The sequence below is a fragment of the Pongo pygmaeus genome, chromosome 21 (assembly GCF_028885625.2).
Source record: "Pongo pygmaeus isolate AG05252 chromosome 21, NHGRI_mPonPyg2-v2.0_pri, whole genome shotgun sequence".
NCBI lineage: Eukaryota > Metazoa > Chordata > Mammalia > Primates > Hominidae > Pongo > Pongo pygmaeus.
In genome coordinates this window covers 11,919,656-11,945,302 of record NC_072394.2, presented here as the reverse complement: position 1 = coordinate 11,945,302, position 25,647 = coordinate 11,919,656, and the positions used below count along the sequence as shown (strand labels likewise).

Here is a 25,647-nt window from a genome sequence, read left to right as displayed (position 1 = left end):
TACTGATAATATCGAAGTTGGGAAATTTTAGAGAAACAAAGAAGCATGCCAGTTGCCCACTTGTTGGTTGTCACTTAATTCTATTTCCTAGCTGAATGGCTGCCTACAGAGAAATGGATTCTACAGGAATAGTTTCTTAAAAAACAGGTTTTCCAGCACCTTCGACCTGAGATTATGGACAAATCACCACCTTGTGGTCCAACTGTAGTCATAGTCAAGGAGCACATATTAAACACCTATTATGAGTAGGGCACATGGGTTGCCAGAAAGAAGAACAGTGTGTAGAATGGGTTCTACTTCTTGCTGGAGAAGACAAATCACAAATATTTGAAAAGTTGTTTGGTAATATATGGTGAAAATATGTGTGCTTTCCCAAAACTTTGGAACAATTTTTGTTGTGATTTGGCTCGGTTTGCCTTCAAGGTTTAGAGATTCACTCTAGCAACTTAAGCAAAGGGATATTTATTGACAGCATATTAGTTTGGGCAGTACTCCCAAATCTCAGTGCCTTAATGTAATAGCAGTTTATTTCTCACTCATATAAGGTCTTCTAATTCATGGACCAGGGACCTGAGCTCCTTTCATCTTGTGATGCTGCTTTGGCATTTGATGTCAAAATTTACTGTTCTCAATTACATCAAGCCCCAGAGGAGAGCAGAACACAGAGAAACAATCAATAGAGAATTCTTGTGCATCAGGCATGGAAGAAGTACACATGACTTCTGCTTGCATTACATAGGCTAGAATTGTCACATGATCATGCTTATTTACAAGGCAGGCTGGGAAATGTGGTCTTGCTGCAGCCCATGAAGAAGGAGCAATGAATTTGGTGCTTAGCTCTTCAGCCTGTTACAGGGGTCTTTTGCTGGAAACTGGAGTTGGAAAGCTATTAGAAACTTAGATAAAATGTCTGAGTTTCCCATGGCCTGAATGGGCTTTCTCATGGTAACTGTACTGCATTCTCCTCTCTAGAGCAACTAGCCAGTCATATTTCCTGAGGAATCCAGTATAATTGGCTGAGATAATTACCATGGTCTATAATGAATTAAATTTACTAAATTTGGGCCAGGTCATCTCATGGGTCATGACTAGCCCATGGATGGATTGCTGCTGGGCTGGGTTCCTATTCCTCACTCAATCAGTTGTCACTCCCTCACAAGTATAACCCACAGCTACTTTTTTAAGGAAAAGAGTGTCACTAGGGCACAACCTGCTAATTGTTACTACTGCAGTAATAGCTATTTTATCCTATGCACTCAGTGCTGTGCCCAGAACTTTACATGCACTAACTACATTATTTATTTTTCACAGCCGCCATATTTTATTAACCATTTTCAGAAGACAATGAGCCTCTGAGAGATTTAGTAACCTAGCCAAGTTTCCAGTGCAGTCTGACTCCAAATCCTGTCATCTTTACCTTTCAACATTATTGTTCCTGGTTTTCTTCAGCCACAAGAAGGGTATTGGGGACAGTTAATGTTCTGATGGCTATGACTGGTATCAGGGAAAGGAATCGATTATATGTCATCAAAGCTCCAAATGGATAGAGAACACTGTGGTCAACCACAGAGGTCTTGAGGGATGAGCTTGGATTCGATCTAAGGCACAACATGAATGGCAGCCATGTCTAGGGAAGTAAGGTTACAGGTTGCTATTTTCCCTTAGCTACTGTGGTAAATCTTTTAGTTCCAGAAGAACTGTCCCTTAAAGTCTTCTTAGATTGAAATCTTTTAGGGAATGCTTAGGATCAAATCTATATGCTGTTTTTATTTTTTTCCTCCAAATATTGTCAATTTTGATCTAAAGAACTTTGGGATAGGGGATGTGGAAATACTGCAAGATAATTCTTCCTTTGACTTACAATTGGCTGCATGACGAAGTAGAAGTAAAAGCATATAATCTAGATTCAACATTGTTGTGACATTAAGATACCATTAAATGGGTGGTATCAAATATTCAAAATACATATATCTGACCAAAAATTTCTATCCGTAATAGGTAAAGAAATCCTACAAATAAAAAGTGAAGATGGACAACCCAAAAGAAAAACTTTTCAGGGCAAAGCATCTGAAACAAATGTGTTTAAAAGAGGATATCCAAATCATCAATAAGCACATGAAGAGGTGTTTAACTTTAGTTGATAATCAGGGAAATTCAAATTAAAGTCACAATGAGACACCATTTTGTCTCATACCACCAGAGAGGCTAAAAGAAAACAGATGTAAAATATCTAGTGTTGGTGAGAATGTGGAGCAGCTGGAACTCTCACATACTGCTGGTAGGAATGTAAATTGGTGTAACTACTTAGGAAAGCCATGTGGCTGTTTGTCTGTAGCTGGCAGAATTCTGAGATGGCCCCCAAGATTTCTGCTCCCTGGTGTACATGCCCTATGTAATCATCTTCCTTTTGAGTGTGGACAGTGTAGGTGGGACTGTGAAGATGATAGATTTCACTTCTGTGATTAGATTACACAAAGGTGAAGAGATTTATCAAATGTTATTAAAGTCCTAAATCAGTTGACTCTGAGTTCATCAGAAGAATCAAAAGCAAAACAATCCTGGTGGGCTTGAATGAATCAGATTAACCTTGCAAGGAGACTGGGCTCTTCCTGAAGGCAGATATTTGAAGGGTGAGGTGTGAGAGGGCTATGGAGAGGTCTCCAGGGGATGAGAGTGGTCCTGGCCCAGCAGCCAGCAAGAAAATAAAGACTTCAGGTCTAAAACCACAAGAAACTCAATTCCTCTAAAGGCGTGAATATGCTCAGAAGAGGGATGTTTCTTGGTCATGCCTTTAGATGGGACACAGCAGGCTATACCTTGATTTCAGCCTGTGAAGACTGAGGACCCAACTAAAATGTACCAGACTCCTTACTCATGAAAACTGTGAAATAACAAACTTGTGTGGTTTTAGGCCACTAAGTTTTTTAGTGATACACAGCAATAGAAAACTGATGGTCTTGTAAAGCTGTATGTATGCATATCCTTTTACTCAACAATTCCATTTCTAGGAATTCCCAGTAGAAGGCCATATATGTGTTTGCCAAAATACACAGACTTTAATATCCACAAAAGCTATATTTGTAATAGCCAAAACTGAAAACAAAGCAAGTGAGTGAGAAAAGGGCTTAGGGTTACTGGTAATATTTTGTTTCTTGATTTGGGTGCTGGTTATACATGTGTGCTCAGTTTGTGAAAATTCCCTAAGCTGTGTTCTTTCCTAAATTATACTTCAATAAAAGTGTAGTGACCAGAAATTTATTAATTTTTTACTACCTGGAAGCATAATGATCATTAGGTTGTTTTTAAAATTAAAAAATTCTCACACATTATAAAAAAGGTCACATGATTTTACTTGTGTAATCATTTCAGCATCTGTCCTCTGTGGATAAAACATAAAACGCACCATAATAAAATGAAACCCTTAGGATAATATCAGGTTCTTTTTAAACCCTAACTCTCACTGGATTTTTGGTTAATCTTCAACAGATTGCTTCGATAAATAATTTTTGTTTTCTGTTTCAGATGAATTAAAATTAGTAGCATTTTGAGAATTTTAAGGCACTCTTTGGAATAACGCCTTTGTCATTACTGTAAACTCATTCACTCTCCTAGACATAAGTATCTTTTCTGATGGACATAGGTCTTTGGGCCAGGGCCAGGTCATGATAAAATAGAAAGCTTTAATATCCATAACCTTTTCAGAGGTAAAGTTATAGGTGTTTTTATTTCATTTTAGAGAGAAAACAAATGTTTGTTCATGGTCTTATAAGAAACAATCAAATAATTGACAAACAATTAAATATTCATGTACAGGCCACCATGCTAGATATGGAGACTAGAAAGATATAGTATGTCATTTCTCCTCTTGGAAGATTTATAGTCTACCTGAAGACATAAATACACGTACCCATTAGTTAATGACATATGTTCATGTGTTAATAGAAAATAAATGATAAATATAAAAAAAGTAAAAAGAAAATGGAAAATATCAGAACTCTAAAATTGTGTCTCAAGGGAAGAGTTCTTGGCAGTCAGGGAAGGCTTCCTGGAGGCAGCATGACGTAGAAAAGCAATTATTTTTCAGTTAAGCAAATTTGGTTTTAAGTCTGAGTTCTTTTACTTCTCAGATATAAGCAGATACTTAACTTCTCAAGGCCTTAAGGTTTTCATCTGAGAATTACAGCTGATGCCAGTAATTTCTCTCATAGATTTGTGAGGTTAGAATGAGATAATTTAATAAGAAAGCATGTTCTTCTAGTCTCCATTGCTGACCTTTCATATGGATGAATAAATAACCACTGAGGATCTTTTGTGTCTGACACTGAGCCTCGGAGCAGGGAGCAGTAGGGAGTTGGGAAGCATGCTAAGCATCAGAGCAAGGAAGGAGAAGGACATAAGGGCCTCTAAGATGCACAATAACAAATGTTGGCAAAAGTACAAAACAGTATGATGAAAGCAAGATAGGACGGTGTCTGGGAAACCTGGGATAATAAATACAGCCAAAGAAGTTTCCTTCAAGGCTGGCAAAACAGTAATGTGCTGGTTATAGGGAGGAAATGAGAAATATAGGAGGTATCATCCCTGAGTATTTACCTTTTAAGTAGAAATACAACAACTAAACCCATATTTACTTATACAAATGAAATAATGAGGACAAGTGATGGCATTTATTAGCTTATGTAGTGCAGTGTTTGCCTATCGGTCACATAAAAATTTGGAGGAGGGAAAGCTCACTGTGGTCTGTAGCATCAGGAAAGGTTTGAATTTAGGTCTTGAAGAATGGACATGACATGGATCCAAAAGGAGGTTTATTCTAGGCAGATGTTGCACCAGGCAGTCCCTGTTACTTAAATGTGTAAAAGAGAAAAAAAAAATCACTGGATTTGGTTGTGGGGTACTACCTGAGAGGTTATGGAGAAGTAAGGAGAGAGGTCTCTCAGATGGGAACTGCAGGTTTCAGGTTGTGATGCAAAATCAGTGTGCTCCTCTCTAAGAAAGAATGAAGGACAAAGAGGCCTAGTTATCTGATCTCTGATCCAAAGGGCACATTTTCAAAGACGGCAGCAAAGAGAAGAGAAAACCACTGAGAGCATTGGTTTTCAGAAACCTATGGCTCCCTCCCACTCCCCCACACCCATGAAAAGGTGTGGGGGAGGGGGAGGGAGCCACAGGTTTCTGCAGCAAGATCACACTCAAGAATTAAAATCCCTTTTCAGCTTATCTCAATGCCCCACATCCCCTGAAAGCACCTAGCTTGCTTGGGTGGGTACTAAGGAGTAAAGAGCATGGGTTCACTTCTGAAAGATCTGGATTGAAGCCCTTGCCTGTTTTTATCTCTCACCCCTTTCTGAACCAATTTCCTCAACGGAGCCATAGGCTCAATAATGATAGTAGCCTCCTCAGAGATGTTGAGAAGATTAAATAAAAATGTATGTAAGGACTCCAGCACGTAAGCTTCCGTATAACTAATAATAATCACTATTATATTTTATAATGGCGTTTGGGTCCTGGGTCTTGCCAAGTTTGGGGTGGGGGGGGGTGTGAAGAAGGAAGGTCGGCTTCTTTATTGTGTTGGCGTCTCTCAAAACAGCCGGCAGGCCATGGGCCAAAACCACAGCGGGGTGCTCCCTCCGCCGGCGCCTTCTTTCCCCTGCTCCACCCACGCTTCCCAGAGCAACAAGTTCCTTTCCGCAAGACCCGCCCGCGCGCCACCGGCGGACCTGCAGCCTCTTCCCAGACCTCTGTCAAACTGGTCGCCAGACCCATCTGGGGTCGAAATCCCGGTACTGCCTACGCCCTTAGGAGGAGGGAGAGCCCCCCACACCTGGAGGAGCCCTGGCGGTGGCTGGGAGAGAGGCGGGAGGCTTGAGAAGTCAGGACAGAAGAGACTAATAAGAGCTTCGGTCTGCGCGGTCCTTCAAGGCAAAACCAATAACCAAAAGCACCCACCGCTCATCTCACTCCTCTCTTTTCCTGGGATCAGGAGCGAGATGGAGCCCAAAATCTCACTGACCTCCACCCAGTCCTCTGGTAGCCACATCTCTGTCCTTTGGGTTCCCCTCGCTCCAGCTTCTCTCTGCACCCACACTCCACCCCAGCCTGCACCAGGTCCCCTAAGGACACTGGAGAACCCTGATACATCTTTTGCAGGAGAGACACGCAGGTCAGCCACAGCCCCCACCCAGCACCCTTCTCTCCTCTGTCCTCCCTCCCAGGATGAGTACCCTGGAGTCTCCAAAGGAGATCCAAGGTGTCCAAAGCTGGGAGGCTCACCTATCTGCCCAAACTGTCGAACTCTGGCAACTTCTTGGAATGGGGATCCCCACGCTCTAGTGGGAAAGCCAGGCTGGCCGCCCACGCATCAGGAGAGGACACCTCGACTTCTCCGTAGGGAATCCCCCTCAAAATCCACCTCTCCAGCTCCTGTAGCCGGGAGTTGAGAACTAGGGAGCCAACCAGAAGTGCGCTCCAGGGGTGGGCGGTCGTGAGCGGGGGTGAGGGCGCAGAAGTTCCGCCCCGATTTTAGAGACCAGTTTCTTTCCAAATCTCCTAGAGTCAGGAAGCCGTTGTTCCCGGAGAGGAGCAGAGACCGAAGTCACTGGGAGGGAAGTCCTCCCGGCGCGGGGTGGGAGAAACACCCAGGCGAATTGCAGTGTCCAAACGTCCAGCCCCGTCTGTAGGAAACTATTCTTTCTCCGGGGGATGGGGGTGGGGGAGACGTCCCTGGCCAAGTAGCCAACGCCAGGCTCAGTTGTTCAGGGCTTCATCCCTCCATCCCCAGGCAGCCTCGAGAACTTGGTACCTCGGACAGCATCCCGGGAGCATGGCATCCTGTGAAAGGTGTTATCCTATTTTCGCCATCAAGTCAAACAGCAGTAAATTATTTTGATGACCTTACTAGTACAGATGAAGGACATTTTAATTACATAACCGGTGAAAGATCACCGGAGGCAATATCGTGTTAAAGAGCCCATGGCAGAATATCTGCATCGCATGAGAAAGAGAAAACTTGCAAATCTGCAATGAGATTGCGCAGGGCTGCCCTCCCCCGTTTTGAAACAACATGCGAAATGCATGGGAGAGCTTACCTTTCGGACTCCAAAGCCGTGTTCTGCTGCAACTTGGCGAGCTTCGTCCTCTCCCCCTTTATGCAACTCCACAAGAAAATGATTCGTGAAGACCGGTCGCTCAGCAGATGCAAAAACCATGACACAGAAGAGGAACCCGGCGGCCGCCTTCCACTGGGAGACACAACCACCCTTCATCCTTCTTTGGGAGTGAAAAGTGGTGCTAGGAGGCGCGCAGGCTGGCGGAGCAGGAGACTCGGAGGGAGGGTGCAAATAAAAAATTTTTATATATAGTTTTTAAAAAAATCTTTGTATAGAGAAAGAGACTGAATAGGGTCTTGGAAAGCAGCGAATCAATGTGTGTTCTCCAGCATCTGGCTGGAGGGGAAGCCGTGCAGTCAGGCGGCCCGGCGCGCGGGCAGGGGTGCGAATGTGGGGAGCTGTGTGTACCGGAGAGAAAGAGCGAGTGTAGGTCTGTGCTTGATGCTAAATCTGCATTTTCAGCTCCTCCTCAGCTCCAATTCCCCAGGGGCTGGAGGAGAGCACCAGCTCGGGTGACGTGAGTCCGCCAGCGGCCAATGAGGGCGGGGGAAGCGGCGGGCCCCGCCCTGGGCCGCCCCGGGCCCGCCCCCGCCCACCCCCGGCCCGGCCCGGCCCCGCCGCCTCCGCCTTCTGGGGGCGCAGCGCAGCGCAGCGCAGCTAGCCCGCGCCCCCGCCCCTTTCAGCACCGGAGAGCTCCCCCACCTCAGCCTGGCCCGCCGCGCGCCCAGGAAAATCCCCCCAGCTGTAATCAGGCCAGCGGCGGCTGAGTGATGTCATTGTTTGTGGGAATCTGTAGGCTCTGGGAAGAGAATTACGGTGTGTGCCGCTCTCGGAGGCCCCGAGGGGAGCTGGGGCGCCGGCCTCTGTGCCTCTTCCTGCTTGTTTCCCGCTGCAACAACACCTCTCTCTCTCTCTTTCTCTCTCTCTCAAACACACACACACACCCAAGGCATGCTTGCCTCCCCTTATCCCAATAACAAAGCAAATATTAACCCTCCTCCCACCACTTTGGGCAAATCCCCGGGGAGGTTTGCTCTCCTTGGCACCAGGAGGGTTGGGGAAAGCACCTTCTAGGGGTGATCCATGGGGGGCGAGAGTGCAAGGACGAGCCCTTGTTTTTTGCAGGCTCCAGGCAGGTCCGGAGCGAAGCGGCTGGGAAGCCTAGCAGGAGACCGGGCTCGCCCCACCCGCGATGGTGACTGGAGGAGGCTCCTCTAGGAGTCCTGGTTGCACCTCCAGGATCTGCCTTCAGGAGAGACGCGGCCGGGGTGGACACGCCGGGAGGTGAATTCTTAGACCTGGGGACGTTCCACTGCACAAGGACAGCGAGAGTGCTAGTTGGGGAACGCATAGCCACCGATCCCAGCCGCCGCCGGGCCAAGTCGCCCGCTGAACGTCTTCTGCTAGAGGCGAATTCAGGCGCAGTGACGGGGGGCGGGGGAAACTAAGTTATCCAGTTAAGAAACGTGCACTCGCACTGGACTCTACTAACTGCTGACGACGGACTCCGCTTCTTGCCTGAGAGGGAGGAAGCACGAACGTTCTGTATATAACGAAATGAGGACGACTGTTTCAAGGCAACTTAAATATTGTTGTGTTAAAGAGTATTTACACTGATCTCGTTGTATCATTTAGCTTCAAAGCTCAAAATTCTGCTTTACTTAGATAAGAAGTAAGAGATATTTTCTTAGGGGCTTAAGTGCATGCAATTCAGAGAGAGAGGAAGAGACTATTTATACCATCGACACGTTACACACACACTCTCATGTATACACAGATTCCTCTCTTTATTTTAGCATGAAGTCCAAATCTACACAAGTCAGAACCTACGCAAGAAAAGCACCATCGGTAGAAATGAGTACACTTTGAATGTCGTGGACCACCCTGTCTTCAGAGCATGTCTGTTTGCTGACATAGTTGGCTCCCTCAGAGCCCTTTAAAAAACTGTCAAATAAAAATGTGGGCATTGCTGAAGGTTTTTATTAAAACATTAGAAGTCTGTATGACATTATTTATTATTGCTATTCGAATTCCTCTAAGAAAATTGAGCTATCTGTTAGAACTTAGGGCCATGGTGGAGGCAAGTTTTCTGGAAAAGTATTAACACGGTGAAAGTATTAATAAAGGGAAACAGATCAACTCTGGGCCCCTCAGTTCACTACTGCTCAGAGGCTCATTTCTGCCTTTGTTTCCCCTTTCTGTTATTCTATCTTGTTTAACAGCTTACCCCCTAATAGTCCATCCGTTTGATTATAAAACAAGGTTTTCATGTTTCACCATGTTAGCCAGGATGGTCTCTGTCTCCTGACCTTGTGATCCACCCGCCTTGGCCTCCCAAAGTGCTGGGATTACAGGCGTGAGCCACTGCGCCTGGCCACTTCATTTCTTAAATAATTTCCAAATATGAAATGCTGGTAAATGTTGAATCTCATATAGCTACATTTTAAATAACTAAAACTGTGTAAAATTGGCCACAAATGATATAAAACCTGAATGACTAATTAAAACAAGTCCTCTTTAGCGGTTTACATAAAATACAGCTCATCAGAATATTGTCAGGACAGAATAGCAAATGGAAAGATAATTTTTTTGGTTATTCAAATACTAAATTTTCAATACACAACAATGTAGTAAGCAAGCAGAAGAGGAAATGTATTTATCCCTTGGATATCTATTGATACATTGTTATTTGAAATGCTAATACACACCCATGTGTGCACACAAATTGCTCTTTTAGACAACTATTTCTCAAACTCCTTTTTCCAATAACAATAGTCAAGGTGAACAGTAGAGAGAATGGCAGCAGCACATTTTGAGGATAGACCTAGAAGCCTGTTGCCAGGAAAGCTATTGCAAGCTCTGCTAGTACTAGGTATGTATACCACTTGGCTGTGGGCCAACCTATTGCACCTCTCAAAGCCTCTATCTTTCTATCTGTAAAAAGAGACTGTTGGATTAGATACCTCAGAGCCAAAAGTCTATAATTTCAAAGAGTTGTGAAAACATATGCTGTAATGTAGGAAGCATCATCAATAGTCTGAGAAATGCTGAGGACCACAATACTATTTAATAACATATTGTGGCCAACAAGCATACTTATTTTTGTGTAACCTCCCCCAAATGGTCTCATATTTATCAGTTTTGTGTACTTGAAAAAATAATAACTGACACAGATTGACAGCACAAGATATAAAAGTCACCAATATCTGGAGCTTCTTTTCATTGATTTACTTTTGTATCTGTAACAATGACGTTGGGTGTTTGGTTCTGGCTCAGATGTGCCACAGACCCCTATAGTCTCTTTGAAAATGTTGGCCTGCAAAACAAGACTAGAACGCTCCCATTTATGGCTTGATACTAGAAATCAAGAGATCTTGGGTGATTTTTTTAAAAAACCGAAACCACCTGAGGCATGATTGGGATACTCACATTTAGATGTACTTCTAAAAGGAGAACTTTGGATTCATAGAGCATCATGCCAAGGAAAACCTACCACTGGGGGTAGAGAGCAAGCCAGAAGCAGCCATAAGAGAGTCTCCCAAACCTTTGAATATTCTTTGGACTACTGGAGAAAGATCTAATTTTTCTGTTGATTTCTCTTCAATTGTGTGGAGTGTGTAATCTGGAGAGAAATAGGATATATACCACTGAAAATCACAATTTAAAATACAGCCTTGTTAAAAATCAGGTTGGGCTTTGCCATTTTTGCTGCATTCATTGCAAACATTTTAAATGCAGTAATGGTACGTTAATCAGGTAGGAACAATTCTCTACTGTCATATTGTACTGTTGTATTAGTTTGTTTTCACATTGCTGATAAAGACATACGTAAGACTGAGCAATTTACAACAGAAAGAGGTTTATTGGACTTACAGTTCCACATGGATAGGGAGGCTTCACAATCATGGCAGAAAGCAAGGAGCAGCAAGTCAGGTCTTACATGGATGGCAGCAGGCAAAAAAAGAGAGCTTGTGCAGGAAAACTCCCCCTTGCAATAACCATCAGATCTCATGAGACGTATTCATTATCACAAGAACAGTATGGGGAAACTGCCCTCATGATTCAATTATCTCCCACTTGATCCCTCCCACAACATGTGGGAATTATGGGAGTACAATTCAAGATGAGATTTGGGTGGAGACACAGAGGCAAACCATATCGACTGTCAACTCTTTCAATGGATTATTCCTAAAGACCCTGCCCTGTCTGTTCTCTCCATTCCAGCCCATATGCAGGCTTTCTGAAATATCATTACCACTTTACAGATCTTTGCCCAATTTTGAACTCAGCATTGATCACGTCTTTTTTTTTCCTCCAGACTATTCTTATTTTCCAAGATCTCACTTCATTTTCCTCTAGTATTTACATATACTCTCACATTTGCTATAACTAAAAATTCAGATACTTGGGAAATTTTAGTTTCTCAGTATACACCCACTTCTAAATCACTGTGATTCAGTTGGTCCTACCTCCAATTCCTATAGCTTTCACCAACTTGTATCTTTTCCTTAAATAACCTGTCTCTGTTTTTCCTTCAGTTGAAAATTCTCAGCTGACTTTTATTATTTAAGCCATCTTAAATTAATATAGTGAAGAGAATTCATATGGCTTCAAGTGTTTATTATCATCAAAGCATTGAATCTACAGTGCTTTGGGTTATATTCCTTTTGTAATTTCATCAAAGTCATCCAATTTATTCAGACCAATCAACTCTTCACAAACAAAAGCTACTTCTTGCTTCCTTATTTTCCAGGACAGTGAAAATTTGCTTCTTTTGCTAATTTAGTTTCTATTATTTTGATAGGATTTGAAGCAGCTAAACAATGACGACCAAGGGCCCTTTTAATCTTCTTTTGAAAATTAGGAACACATTGCTATTCACTATCTTTAGATTCCTTTTCAGGTCTACAGGACTACAGAATAATGTTTGCTCACTTGGAAAAGTAATTAGTTATTTCTCAGGGTTTATTGGAACATTGCTTATTGTCTGCAGAAAGTGATTACCTATTCATGAATTCTCTACCTTGTGTTACTTCTCTTTCCTTTTTCATGATCTTTTAAAAACCATAGTAAATCTTTCTCAATTTACTTTTTAAATAATTATGGAAATTATCTTCAACAAGGAGTTTTTTTGTATTTCTCAAACTACTTATAACTCAGAAATAATTCAGAGAGAACAAAGCATATGCCTTGTTAGCAAATATAAACAGGAATTTTAAAAGATAAAAATTTTATGTGTAAAATAAAATTATACACATTCAAAGGTGTACACTAATTTTATAAGGTAAACTCTGCCCATTATAATGAAACACAAGATTCTAGGAAACTACTTTGATCTGAATGCTTTGGGTAATTATACACTATTTAGTATCAGTTTGAACGACCTGCCCGAGTAGATAAATTGATGTATAATGTTACTTAACATGCTAGAGGAACAGTTATAAATTTATGGTTGTGCTCTCAGATATTTTCCACTCTTTTGAAAATATTCTATCCTTTCATAGATGTTTTGGCAAAACATGACATTGTCTATTTTTAGGGAATTTCACTATACAATATCTACTTTATTGTCTTATGATACTGGAGTGAACCAAAAAGTACACCCTTACAAACAGATATTTCTAGAATTAGTCACTCAATCCTAGTTTGTAGATTTATTTTCTTTTAAAATCCTACAATCCAGATATTATAATTAATATAGGACCTAGTTAGATTATTTTAAAGTTCTAATAACACATTCACTATGCATTAATTTCTTTTTAATTTTTCAAAATAGCTTTGTTAAGGTATAATTAACATATAGTAAACTGTGAAGTTTGACTAGTTTTGCAATTTGACTAGTTTTGATATATGTATGCACCTGTGAAATAATCCCTGCAGTCGGATAATGAATATATCCATCTTCTCCAAAAGATTTCTCATGCCACATTCCTATGCCTCTCTCCCACACTTATCCCACCCCTTCACACCACCCAGCCTCAGTCTGCCACTGCTTTGCTTTATACCACTATAGATGAGGTTGCATATTTCTTGAATGTTATATAAAGGGAATAACATAATGTGTACTTGTTTTTGGTCTAGATTCTGTCACTCAGCACAGTTATTTTGAAATTTTCCATGGTGTAATGTGTAACAATATTTTATTCCTTTTTATTGTTGGTTAGTATTCATTGCATGACCGATAGCACTAACCGTTTTTTTGTCCACTACCCTCTTGATGGACATAAAACAGACACATAGACCAATGGAACAGAATACAGAACCCAGAAATAAATTCATGCATTTATAGCCAAATCATTTTTTATAAAGGTGACAAGAACACACGTTGGGGAAAGGAGAGTTTCTTCAATAAACAATGCTGGGAAAACTGGATATCCACATGCAGAAGAATGAAACTAGTCTCCAACCTCTCAGCATCTAAAAAAATCAACTCTAAATGTATTAAAGATGTAATTGTAAGACCTGAAACTACTAGAAGAAAATATAGGTGGAATGCATCTTGAAATTGGGCTAGACAAGAATTTTTTAAATAAAAACTCAAAAGCACGGGCAACAAAAGCAAAAACAGACAAAAGAAATTACATTGAACTAAAAAGCTTCTGTACAGCAAAAGAAACAATAGAGTGAAGAAACAACCTACAGAATGGGAGAAAATATTTTCAAACTATGTGTCTGACAAAGGGTTAATATTCTGAATATATAAGGAACTCAACTCAATAGCAAAAAATCAAATAAACTAATTTAAAAATGGACAAAAGGACTGAACAGACATTTCTCAAAAGAAGACATATATATGGCCAACAGATGTATGAAAAAATGCTCAACATCACTAACATTACAGAAATGCAAATTAAAACCGTGATAAAATACCACCTTATCCCAGTGAGAATGGTAAATGTCAAAAAGGCAAAAAATAACAATTGCTAGCAAGGATGTAGAGAAATGAGTACTCATATACATTGTTGGTAGGAATGTAAATTAGTGCAGCTATTATGGAAAACAGTATGGACGTTCCCCAAAATATTAAAAATATACATTTTTGGTAGGAATGTAAATTAGTACAGCTATTATGGAAAACAATATGGACATTCCCCAAAATATTAAAAATAAAACATCCCTGTGATCCAGCAATCCAATTACTGGTTATATATATTCAAAGAAAACGAAACTAGTATGTTGAGGAGACATCTGAACATCCATGTTTATTGCAGTGCTATTCCCTGTACATTAATTTATGCCAGAAGTTACATACCAGTGACATTCAGTTCACAGGTATGTTTTATAGGAAATGTAGTGTCAATAAAAAGTCACAATCCTTTTAAAATTTATTATTTCCCATAAAAATTCAGAGATGTGACTTCTTTTGGAATAACCAAAGATTTGGCAACTTGGTCACAATTAGCTAGTTAGTAGCTGTTGTTCTCCCCACCCCATGTAACAGGGCCTGATATGCTCAGTTCACAAGAATCCTCATCCCGCCTCCTGGCTCACGTGTTTTACTTTTCTCACCCTAAAGTCATCTGAGTTTATGACTTCTGGTTTAAACAATCTACAGTGTCTCAGTTCATTTTGTTATAGAGATTTTTTTTCACCCTAAAGTCATCTGAGTTTATGACTTCTGGTTTAAATAGTCTATAGGGTCTCAGCTCATTTTGCTATAGAGATTTTTTTCAATTATTGTTATTATTTTATTTTAACTTTTATTTCAGGTTTGGCGTACATGTGAAAGTTTGTTGTATAGGTAAACTAGTGTCATGGAGGTTTGCTGTACAGATTATTTCATCACCAAGGTATTAAACCTAGTACCCAATAGTTCTTTTTTCTTCTAAAAATAATGTAGTTAATAGAACACATTCAAAAAGATGAAAATAGAAGTATATTTTCTAAATAATTATTAGCATAGATGTAAAAAAATAAACTCAGACTTTCAGAATACAGACTTGCAAGAAATGGAAGCAGTCTGGGCCAAAGCTACTCTTTGCCTACCTCTGAGGACAAGGAATAGACAAATTGTCATTATCTCCCTTCTCTGGTAGTGAAAACCTTTGCAAACGTCCAATATCATTAGTTTTTATGTTCTGTATTTTGCTATAAGCTAGTCCTTAGAGGAACTGGCATTATCAATGCAAGGACTGTGAGATGTTAAAGTAGAGTAGGAATTTATCTATAAATGCCCAAGAGAGGTTAGAGTGGCATTATGGGAAGATTGTGAGGCTGGAAGTAAAGATTCTTTTGTTTGACGTCGTCTCTGTGTCATTTTAGTCATGTGACCGGAGGGAAGTCATTTTACCCTCTTGGTCTCAATGTAAATTGGGATGGGGATTATTTGCTTAGACTGTGTCTGCGATCAAATTAAGGGCTGACATTCAATGATAATATTTTAGATCAAGGACCCACTTCTCTTGTGCATCTCTTATCTCTTAAGGAATACTGGCTGCATGAGCTATACAACAGCACATGAAGCATGGAAGTGCATTTATACAAAGTATAGCAGTCAAATAGTGCCCCTGTAGTGCTGTGGAAAAAATCATCCCAACTGTAATAGCTTACAATAAGTATTTTATTCTCACATTACAGTTTTCTGTGGTTTGGCTGATCTAGAATGGGATTGGCTGAGTAGTTTTACTTCATGCTACAGGTTGGCTCAGCTAGGTTCCAGGCTGTGTTTGGTTTTTGTCTGTTCCAAACGTATTTTTTTCTGTAGCCCAGGCTAAAGTGGTAGCAGCTACCTACCCAAGACGTGCTGTTATCATGGCTTAATACTGGAGCTTAAAATCCAAGCCAAGCCATGCAAAAACACTTAATTAGGCTTTTACTGCATCATGTTTACTAATGTATTAGCCAAAGCAAATCACATGGCCAAGCATAACACTGTTTATAGGGAGGGTGAAGGAAGAGAATATTTGCTGAACAGTAATCTAAACTACATACCAAGCAAGGTCTACCATCTACAGATATTTTTATTAAAAAGTGTATTTTCACAAGTTAGTATAATTTAAACAATTGGCTCAGGAATCATTTTAAAGGGTTGATTTTTTAAGATTAATATCTATAATACACGTTGGGAGTGTTGTTCTAAAATGTTGAGAAAAAAACTTTTAATAATCTCATTTGTGCATGGAAAAATGAACCACTCTCCCCCTAGAGTACTGGAGGATTAGAGTGGGCGTGCTTTTGGACATTTTCTTAAGAATGGCTAAGTAAGCATTGCTGGGGGCTGAATCTGACACAAATGGCAATGTTCAAGGTGATGACAACAGAAGTAAGGCTTATCTTTTTCAAAATTGGATCATCTCAGACTCAACTATAATATAAATGTATGAAGCCCTGAGTATAGGTAACGGAATTTAGTTATGTTATCCTTAGATTTTTGGACACATTCCAGATTGTAGTTTCCCGCTTGCATTAATCAGAATTCTCTCTTTTGGTTATAAGGGATAGAACTACAACTCTAACTGGCTTTAGCAATGAAGAAAATTTCTGGTTTCACATCCTTCAAGGGTCCAGAGGTGGCTACAGATTCAGGTATGGCTGGATGCAGAGCTTTCACCATCTTCACTTGTACGGTCCATTACCCTCTTTGACTCCAAAGGAAAGTTTCTTTTCCCCTGTAATGTTTATAAAATTTTGGAATAGCAGTTCATTAATTTGGCTTGTAGTATGTGACCAATTCTTTCCCAACTGGGTTCAAGTATTGAAATCAGCTACCTGGCCATGCCTGTGTGTTGTGCCTTCTGGAGCTGACATGGGATGTTAGACTAAGCTAAACCATGTGGACTAAGAAAGGAGTTTTTATTAGACAGAGGAAAATATGGGGGCTCTTCTTTTCCAGAGAAAGGTGCGAGGATGTTGGACAGATAAAAACAGCAGATGTCTATTACAATATCTGTTCATCAAAATGAACAATGCGTTAGGGTGAGGGACAATTTATGAAGCAGGAGTATATTGAAAGGTGTTAACTAAAAAGCTAAAATGTTGTAAACGGTATGGTGCTATACTAACGTATCCTCTAAATGCCAGGTGGAGAGAGTGACATCTGATGAATTGGTTACTTATTTGTAGATGTTAAGAAGGGCCTTTCATCCATTTGGGCCCAACAGCAATGTTAACTATTAGCCAATAGCATAAACATGTCACTAATTTTTATCTGGTGACTTGTTGATGATGGGTTGACTCAGCTTATTAGAGTATGGGGGTGACACAGCCAAATCATGGGTTCAGCCTTCATGAGGGAAGTCAGTCATTTTACCATGTAGCTGTATGTAAATGCCAGGATTAAAATGGTGATTAAAAGTAAATATTTAAAAAGATACATATCTATGCCAGAATGTGTCTTCATATCTTTTTTCCACTGTCAGGGAAAGGAGGGCTCTTGTTCTTAGTTCCACATGAGATGGCAAAATCATCTAAACTTTCATCATTGCCTACAGTACTTTATGTATAATTACATTGTTTCTTCAAGGTGCCCTTATTATTTCTCCTCTCATTTTTCCCAGGAGACATGCACCAGGAGGAGCTGGCAAGTTTCCTTGGCAAGAACAGATGAATAAATAAGAAGCATGAGCTTGCGACTTTTAGCTGGGGTGATTCGTCAAAAACCACAGCACTGTGGCTGTTTTCAGATTTTAAGGGTTATGTTCAACCTCAATCAAGGGGAGTTTTGAAAGCTGTTATAAATCATCAAATAAATTGAGGAAAAGATTTTGGTAGAACATGAGTTACTTGTTCACGTGTGGCTGAATATATTCACCTGAAGGTTTTTCCAAGCTATGCTAGTGTTAGACAATGATGATTACCTATTCATGTTTGTCTAATGTTTTGAGTGGTGAGTGGCGTTGAGTGAGGAATCTCATGATGAATAATTGGCTTTAATCCTCAAGAGAGGACAAAGTATCTGAGCAAGATACCCCTGAAGATCAGTCACTTGTTATAAGTACCAAGTGGTCAATATGGATAAATTGGGTTCTACAATATAGATCATATCGGGTTTATAATGCCTCTGCAATTTTTCAACATTATTTTGTAGATCCAACAATGCATACTATATGTGTCTGGTTATTTCTGTTTTCCCTTCAGATCTCCTCTCCATGGTTCTCCACTGTGTGCTGTGCCTGGAGATTGGCTTTTATGAACCACATCAATGAGATTCATTGCTTTATGGCCTCCCACTGGATTCAGCCAACAGGAAGTGCTGTTTAAAAACTTGGAGAGTTGGGTGGGAGAGTCATCTCAGGATTTTCATTTTCCAGGCTCCCTTCCTGCTGGCTCATTACATACTAACTTCATTCCTGTCCCAAATGCTGTAGCTCCCATCAGGAAGCCCTCTCCAGATTCCATTAACCTCGCCATTCCCTTGTCTCTTTAGGCCTAACAGGATAATGACTCCAGTCTGTTGCTAGTCCCATGGACTTCACTATGCTTCATTTGCTTTACTCTTCCATATATTTGTAAGTAGTCCCTCAATAAACTCTCTTCAATTACTCCATTTGTGTAAACCATCTCTTTCATGCTGACATCCTGACTGACATATCACCTATGTAAAATATGACACATGCTATATATGGGATACATTTACATTCAAATTATGACATATTTAAGTATAGCATTTGTGATGAATATAACGGAAACAGCCTTCTGAGAGGCTGGCTGGGTGAACACAGTAGCCAACATTAACAAAACAAAACAAAAGGATACAACTTAGAAGAACAAAAATGTGACATATATTTGGGCAAAAGAAATAACACAAAGGAAAGTCATATTAAGAGGCAAGGAAAAAATTGCGAAATCCATTAGCAATTTTGGGAAAAGTCTTCAGGGCCAAACAACTAGAATTCAAATTGTAAACAACCAGGAAATCCTAATATCTAAGGGCTAGGAAATTACAAAAAAGGAAAAGGTGGAAGAGGAGGAGGAGGAGAACAAGGAGGAGGAGGAAGAGGAGAAGGACTTACTGAAGAAGAAAAATATAAAGGCTTAGGAAGGCAGGATAGAAGTTACAGGACCCTTCTCCATGACAGCACTCAGAACCACCATCTGGTAGAGTAGTATGGAGGATCTGCCCATGGTTTTGGCCAATTCACAGAGATGAACCTTCCTGCCTCTGCAGATCAGGTGGGCTGAAAGAATTCTTAGTGCCTACCTGATGTGTTTTCAGACTTCCCAGGAAATTACTTTGTAGTAAAGACATCTTTCAGAAGAGCAAATTGTACCTGGCTAAAAGAAGAAGGGGAGGTGGATCTCATTTGTCTCCCAGCTATTACGTGTTTGTACATGATTGATACTAACATTACTACAACCAGCAATTGATCTGAGAATATTGCTATGCTAAAAACAATTTACCATGGAGACAGGCACAAATGTGATGACTCTGAGAAGCAATTTCAAAATAAGAGGCCAGGGTGAAAATAAATCTGAAGTTCACAAGATGGAAATACTCCAAATGTCTGTGCATAAATTTTGGGCTAAGTTTCTTCTAATTCTTTTATTACTTTATCCTGGGCAAAAGATGATTATTTTATGTAATGACATGTTCCAAGTATGAGAAAAAATTATTAAAATGAATAGGATGAGAATAAATTAGCTGATACAACAAAGAACTTTTTTTGTGTGTGGAAGAAATCGCAACTTAAAAATAGGTTTTACTTTGTTATTATAAGAACACTAACCAAAGGAATAGGTCTTTAAAAATGTCTTATTTTTTATTTTCATGGATTCGGGGGTACATGTGCAAGTTTGTTACATGAATATATTGCATAGTGGTGGAATTTGGGCTGTTTTTTTCTTTAAGCTATCTTCAGTCTGATCATTCTTAACAGAAATAAACGTAGTTTCTCATAAAATTATTAAATGTATAATCAATAAGAAAAATCTATCCATCTGGCAGTTTCACAGCTTTGATATTAAATATCTTAAATTTAAAGTGTAAGATTTAATATTAATGGGAGCATTGCAGTGGTTTTTGAAATCTTTTCCCTGCATTGGAATGAATGGTGTGAAGATAGGAAAGGGAAACTGGAATAAATTGCCAACATTGAGGAGAGTGGTAATCTAATGAGACCACCAAGCAGAGGCAGGAAGTGTCTTTCCAGCTTCACAATCAAGTTATTAAAAAGCACAGTACAGACTTACAATCACATTTCCAACCATCATCACTTGGAAATTCAAGCACTTGAAAGTCACCTTGTGTTCTACCTCTTGTTTTTCATATTCTGATTTTGGAAAAGTCTCTGGGTTTGATGACAAGAATATTAAAGGATCTTGGGACACAGATTGTCGCCCTTATCAAAATGGTGATAGATGAACTACATAACCTTTTGGTACTCAGGTTTTTATCAAAAATAATACATGAGCTATCTGGTCCACAGGATTATTTTGGGTTTCAAATAAGCATGCATGAATATATATATATAAATAAAAAGGACGCAGAGATCAGAAGATTTTATTAAAGTCCTTGGAACCTGAATTGAGTTATTCCAAACCCTAACTGGGCTTGGCCTGGAGAAATCTTAATCCTCCCCATGGCATCTGAAAGTTTCTGGAGATTACTCATTTTTACTTGCCTTTATTGCTGGGCTTTCTGTGTGCTAATTGGCTAGTCTGGAAAGAATTTCATTAACTGAGACATGGAACTCAAGACCCCCTCAAATTTCCAGTCCCAAACCTACATATCAAACCCATAAAGATACTCAGGAGTACTTTTGCTCTGGAGTTAGTAGGAGGCACTCTTTAGGGAAAGCAGGTGAGTTAGTTATAAAAAGTAAAAATACTTTTCCAGTTACATTGGTTTTAATTAGCATCAATAAATTGACCACACAACAATGGAACTATGGAAATTTTCTTAAAGTGGTCCCAAAATAAATACTTACAATACACAGGCCACACTCAAATAATGTGGTATAAATATTAATTGGTATAGTTTAGTGACATGTTAGAGGGAAAAAACATGGAAGACTAGAGATAGAGTTATTCCATCTCTGTGATGATTTGTTCATATAGTAGAGGTGACCTAGAACAAACCTGTGATGTAGCCATCCTTAAATATTCACCAGATATTTTAAAGTAAAGGTAGGTTCAAAGCACCTGGCACAGGCTTTGGACTTAACATATATGTTGCTTTTAGCCAACAGATGCCCCTCCCCTACCAGAAGTTTGACTTATTAGATGCTTCTTTACTCATAAACAAAATAAAGCAAAATGCATCTGATAGATTTTATTTGAAAATTGGTCTGTCTTTAGGAGTTCTTGGAATGTTTTCTAAGGGTCTATTTTGATGATTTTGGTCATCATTTTTGGATAATGGTGCTATGGAGGATACAAACAAAAACTATGACTCTTTTAACCTGCTTCAGACCAGGTCATTGGTAGTTTGAACCCATTAGTAGAAAAAGAGGCTATACTTTCACAATCAGGAAAAAACTCTAGGCTGAGCGTAGTGGCTCATGGCTGTAATCCCAGCACTTTGGGAGGCCAAAGTGGGCAGATCATGAGGTCAGGAGTTCGAGACCAGCCTGACCAACATGGTGAAACCCTGTCTGTACTAAAAATACAAAAATTAGCTGGGCCTGGAGGCACACACCTATAATCCCAGCTACTCAGGAGGCTGAGGCAGGAGAATCGCTTGAACATGGGAGGCGGAGGTTGCAGTGAGCCAGGATTGTGCCATTGCACTTCAGCCTGGGTGACAGAGCGAGACTCCATCTCAACAAAAAAAAAAAAAAAAAAATTCTACCTGTTCACCAGAGCCTAATACATGAACAATAAAACACAGACCTTAAGGTACCAAATTTTAGTTAGATAGGAAGAATAAGTTCAGGAGATCTATTGTACAATATGGTGACTATAATTAATCATGCTGTATCTTTTTTTTAAACTTTTAAGTTCAGGGGTACATGTGCAGGTTTGTTATATAGGCAAACTCCTGTCATGGGGGTTCGTTGTACAAATTATTTGCTCACCTAGGTATTAAGCCTAATACCCATTAGTTATGTTTCCTGATCGTCTCCCTCCTCTCACCCTCCACCCTCCAATAGGTCCCAGTGTGTGTAGTTCCCCTCTGTGTCATGTGTTCTCTTTAGCTCCCACTTGTAAGTGAGAACATGTGACATTTGGATTTCTGTTCCAGCATTAGTTTGCTAAAGATAATGGCCTCCAGCTCCCTCCAGCACCTCCATCCATGTTCCTGCAAAGGACATAATCTTTTTTGGTGGTGTTGTTGTTTTTGATTTTGTGGTTTTATTTTTGGCTGCTTGTATTCCTTGCTGTATGTATGCCACATTTTCTTTGTCCTGTCTATCATTGATGGGCATTTAGGTTGAGTCCATGTTTTTGCTACGGTGAATAGTGCTGCAATTAACATACACATGCATGTGTCTTCATAATAGAATGATTTATAGTCCTTTGGGTATACATCCAGTAATGAGATTACTGGGTCCAATGGTAGTTCTGTTTTTAGGTCTTTGAGGAATTGCCACACTGTCTTCCACAATGGTTCAACTGATTTACACTCCAACCAACAGTGTATAAGTGTTCCTTTTTCTCCACAACCTCACCAGCATCTGTTATTTAAAAATCTTGTAGTCATAGTCATTCTGACTGGTGTGAGATCATACCTCTTTGTGGTTTTGACTTGCACTTCTCTAACAATCAATGATATTGAGCTTTTTTATATGCTCATTGGCTGCATGTATGTTTTTGTTTTGAAAAGTATCTGTTCATGTCCTTTGTGAAAATTGTTAAATGAGTAGATTTTAAGCACTCTCAACACACGCAAAAATGGTAATTATGTGAGGTAATGCATCTGTTAAGTAGCTAGATTTAATTATTCTACATTACACACATATTTCAAAAATGATATAAAATATATACAATTTTAATTTGTCAATTAAAGTTTCAATTTGTCTATTTAAATAATAAATAAATAAATAATTGAAAAACAAAGACCTCAATTGCCCAACAGCATTAGGAACAATATATTAACAAAGATGTCTTTAAGTGGCTAGATCAATAGGTATATAAGGTCCTGGCCAAAAGACCGGCTTTCATGGACTGGGTTTATGGTTTATGTGACTTTGAAGGAGGAGCACTTCAAGTGTTTAGCCTCACAGGCAAACTGACATGAATTCTGAAACTCAGGATGTTATTTGCAAAGTGTGTGGGAGCTCCAAGCAAATTACTCATGTTACTATTATGCAACCCTGGAAGGATGAGGAAGTGGGGAGGGTGATATCACCTGCATTAGCTGAGAGCTATTGCTGATGGCTGGAGCCAGAGCAGCAATCTTGAACCATGAGATAATCTCTGGAATGGAGTTAATACACAACTTGCACATTGTAGCTACACACCAGGTAAAAGCCAGTATTGATGATATAGTTGGGCAAATTGTGAATACCTTTAAGAGTTAAAATTTGCATAATGCCTCTCCTTCATGCTAAGCACTTTGCTCTGTTGCTTTTCTAAATATCAGTGTGGGAGGAGACAAGGAAAATGAGGGTGGGTGTGATAGAGTCAGACAGGTCAGAGTTCAAGGCCTAGATTGGTCCTTGTTAGCAATCTAGGTGTGACTTAGAGCAAGATTTTAAACTTATGGGGACTCCATATAGTCTTTTGTGAACCCTTTTAGTATTGTGGGAACTAAATAGGATAAAACATACACAGTGCCTTGTGTAGAGTAAATTCTCAGTAAAATTATCATATTATTATTATTATTTTTTTTCATTATTTTTTTTTGAGACGGAGTCTCGCTCTGTCGCCCAGGCTGGAGTGCAGTGACACAATCTCGGCTCACTGCAAGCCCCGCCTCCCGGGTTCAGGCCATTCTCCTGCCTCAGCCTCCCGAGTAGCTGGGACTACAGGCGCCCGCCACCACGCCCGGCTAATTTTTTGTATTTTTAGTAGAGATGGGGTTACACTGTGTTAGCCAGGATGGTCTCGATCTCCTGACCTCGTGATCCGCCCGCCTCTGCTTCCCAAAGTGCTGGGATTACAGGCGTGAGCCACCGCGCCCAGCCAAAATTATCATATTATTATAAGCATAATCATATTACTGACTAGAAGACCAAGTATTTCAGCCCCACCTAGTATTATCACCCTCTCATTAGAAGCCTCATTTTGGGCTGGGTTGCCATTGTGTTAGTCACTTTTGTTCAAGTATATTTTTTGACTTGGCTAGATCCAGACAGGCCATGGAAGGTGAATCAGTTTCAATGCAGTCCAGAGGTTTTGGTTAGGTCAAGCATTAAAGCACGCAGTTATCTGGGGCTTCTTTGCCACGTCCTGGAATTTTACCTGAAAACCAGGATGATATATGTCCACAGAATGATTTAACTGCTGGCCATTGAAATGAGAGAAGAAATGCCACGAGCAGCTTCCAAAAACCATCCTATGAGAAAGGAGGAAGGCACCCTTAGCTTATTTCTCCATTTTTTTCTCTTTCTTCCTTTTCGCTGGCTGGAATGCAGCTCTGTATGGTTTTTGTTCAGGAAACACTTGGCTCACCTGTTACTAAGTTTGCCAGAATCCTTTTCTTTGTGTGTTTCTAGACTGCAGTTGGCCAAAGAGAACTTTGCGGTGGTTTGGAGAAGCAATGTGAGGACACAGCCACAATGTCTGAAGGTCATGGTTGTCATTTGCAGAGAAAGACAGGTGCACAGGTGGGTTCTGTTTTACCACTGCCTCTCCCAACCTCATGTCCAACTCTCCCTATTAATTCCTAGCCCTGTTGACCAAGAGCAACTCCCAGGCTGACCACTGGATTCTTGGCTGCAAACTCACAAAGGCACTATCTGTGAAGTGGCAAGAGCTTCCATAAACTCCTCCACCAGCCCGGCTAGGGGCCCACTCTGGTTGTTAGGCATGCTTGGCTTCTAAGTTCTCCTGGAACCTCTGACTTGTCCATTGATGTCAGTGCTCCAGGAGGCCTGGCTGATGACTTTCCCCTGATTCTCCAACTCCTGTTTTTGGACCCTTATTCTCTAGCACCTTCCACAATTGTGTAAAGTTGAATTCCTATAAAAAATTTCTTATTCCATAGCACTCACAGTGGTTATGCTTTCCTGATTCTGCACTTGTATTATGTTTGGTTACTGTCAGGCATCATTCTGAGACCATATCAGCTTAATCCCCTCCAGAATCACTTGAACTGAAGTGGATTTTGATGTTAACTCTTCAGTTGTTATCCAAGTTCCTTATTAAAGCATCTAAGTAAAAATCTGGCCTGCATTTTTTTAAATGAAACTGATGTCAGATGACCTATCTATCATGGCACTCAATGTTACCCTTATAAGGTTTTACATGAGAAATATCTCGTTATCTGTTGTCAGTTTAGACTTTATTTCTTTTGAAGCATTGGTACGCTTCTTCCTTTTGGGGAAACTCTTTTATTTCCATTTTTGCCCTCACTTCCAGGAGGCTCAGTCATGAATATTGCCTAATATAGGAACTAGCTTAGCTCTCAAAGTATTTGGTTATTCTTCTCTTTTGTGCATTTAATTAATTCTATTTTACTTATCTGAATTGCGCTTGTCTTCTTTTTTTAAAATTA

At 40.1% G+C, this 25,647-nt stretch overlaps 1 protein-coding gene across 1 annotated transcript in view; it reads right to left on the bottom strand.

The window, feature by feature from the left end:
* Positions 1 to 7,617, bottom strand: part of PCSK2 (proprotein convertase subtilisin/kexin type 2) — a 264,982-nt gene extending 257,365 nt beyond the window's left edge. Inside the window, exon 1 of the mRNA XM_054468136.2 lies at positions 7,089 to 7,617. Within this exon, the coding sequence (XP_054324111.1) occupies positions 7,089 to 7,265 (177 nt within the window). The 5' untranslated portion in view covers positions 7,266 to 7,617. The remainder of the gene's footprint in view (positions 1 to 7,088) is intronic.
* Between the last annotated feature and the right edge of the window lie 18,030 nt (positions 7,618 to 25,647).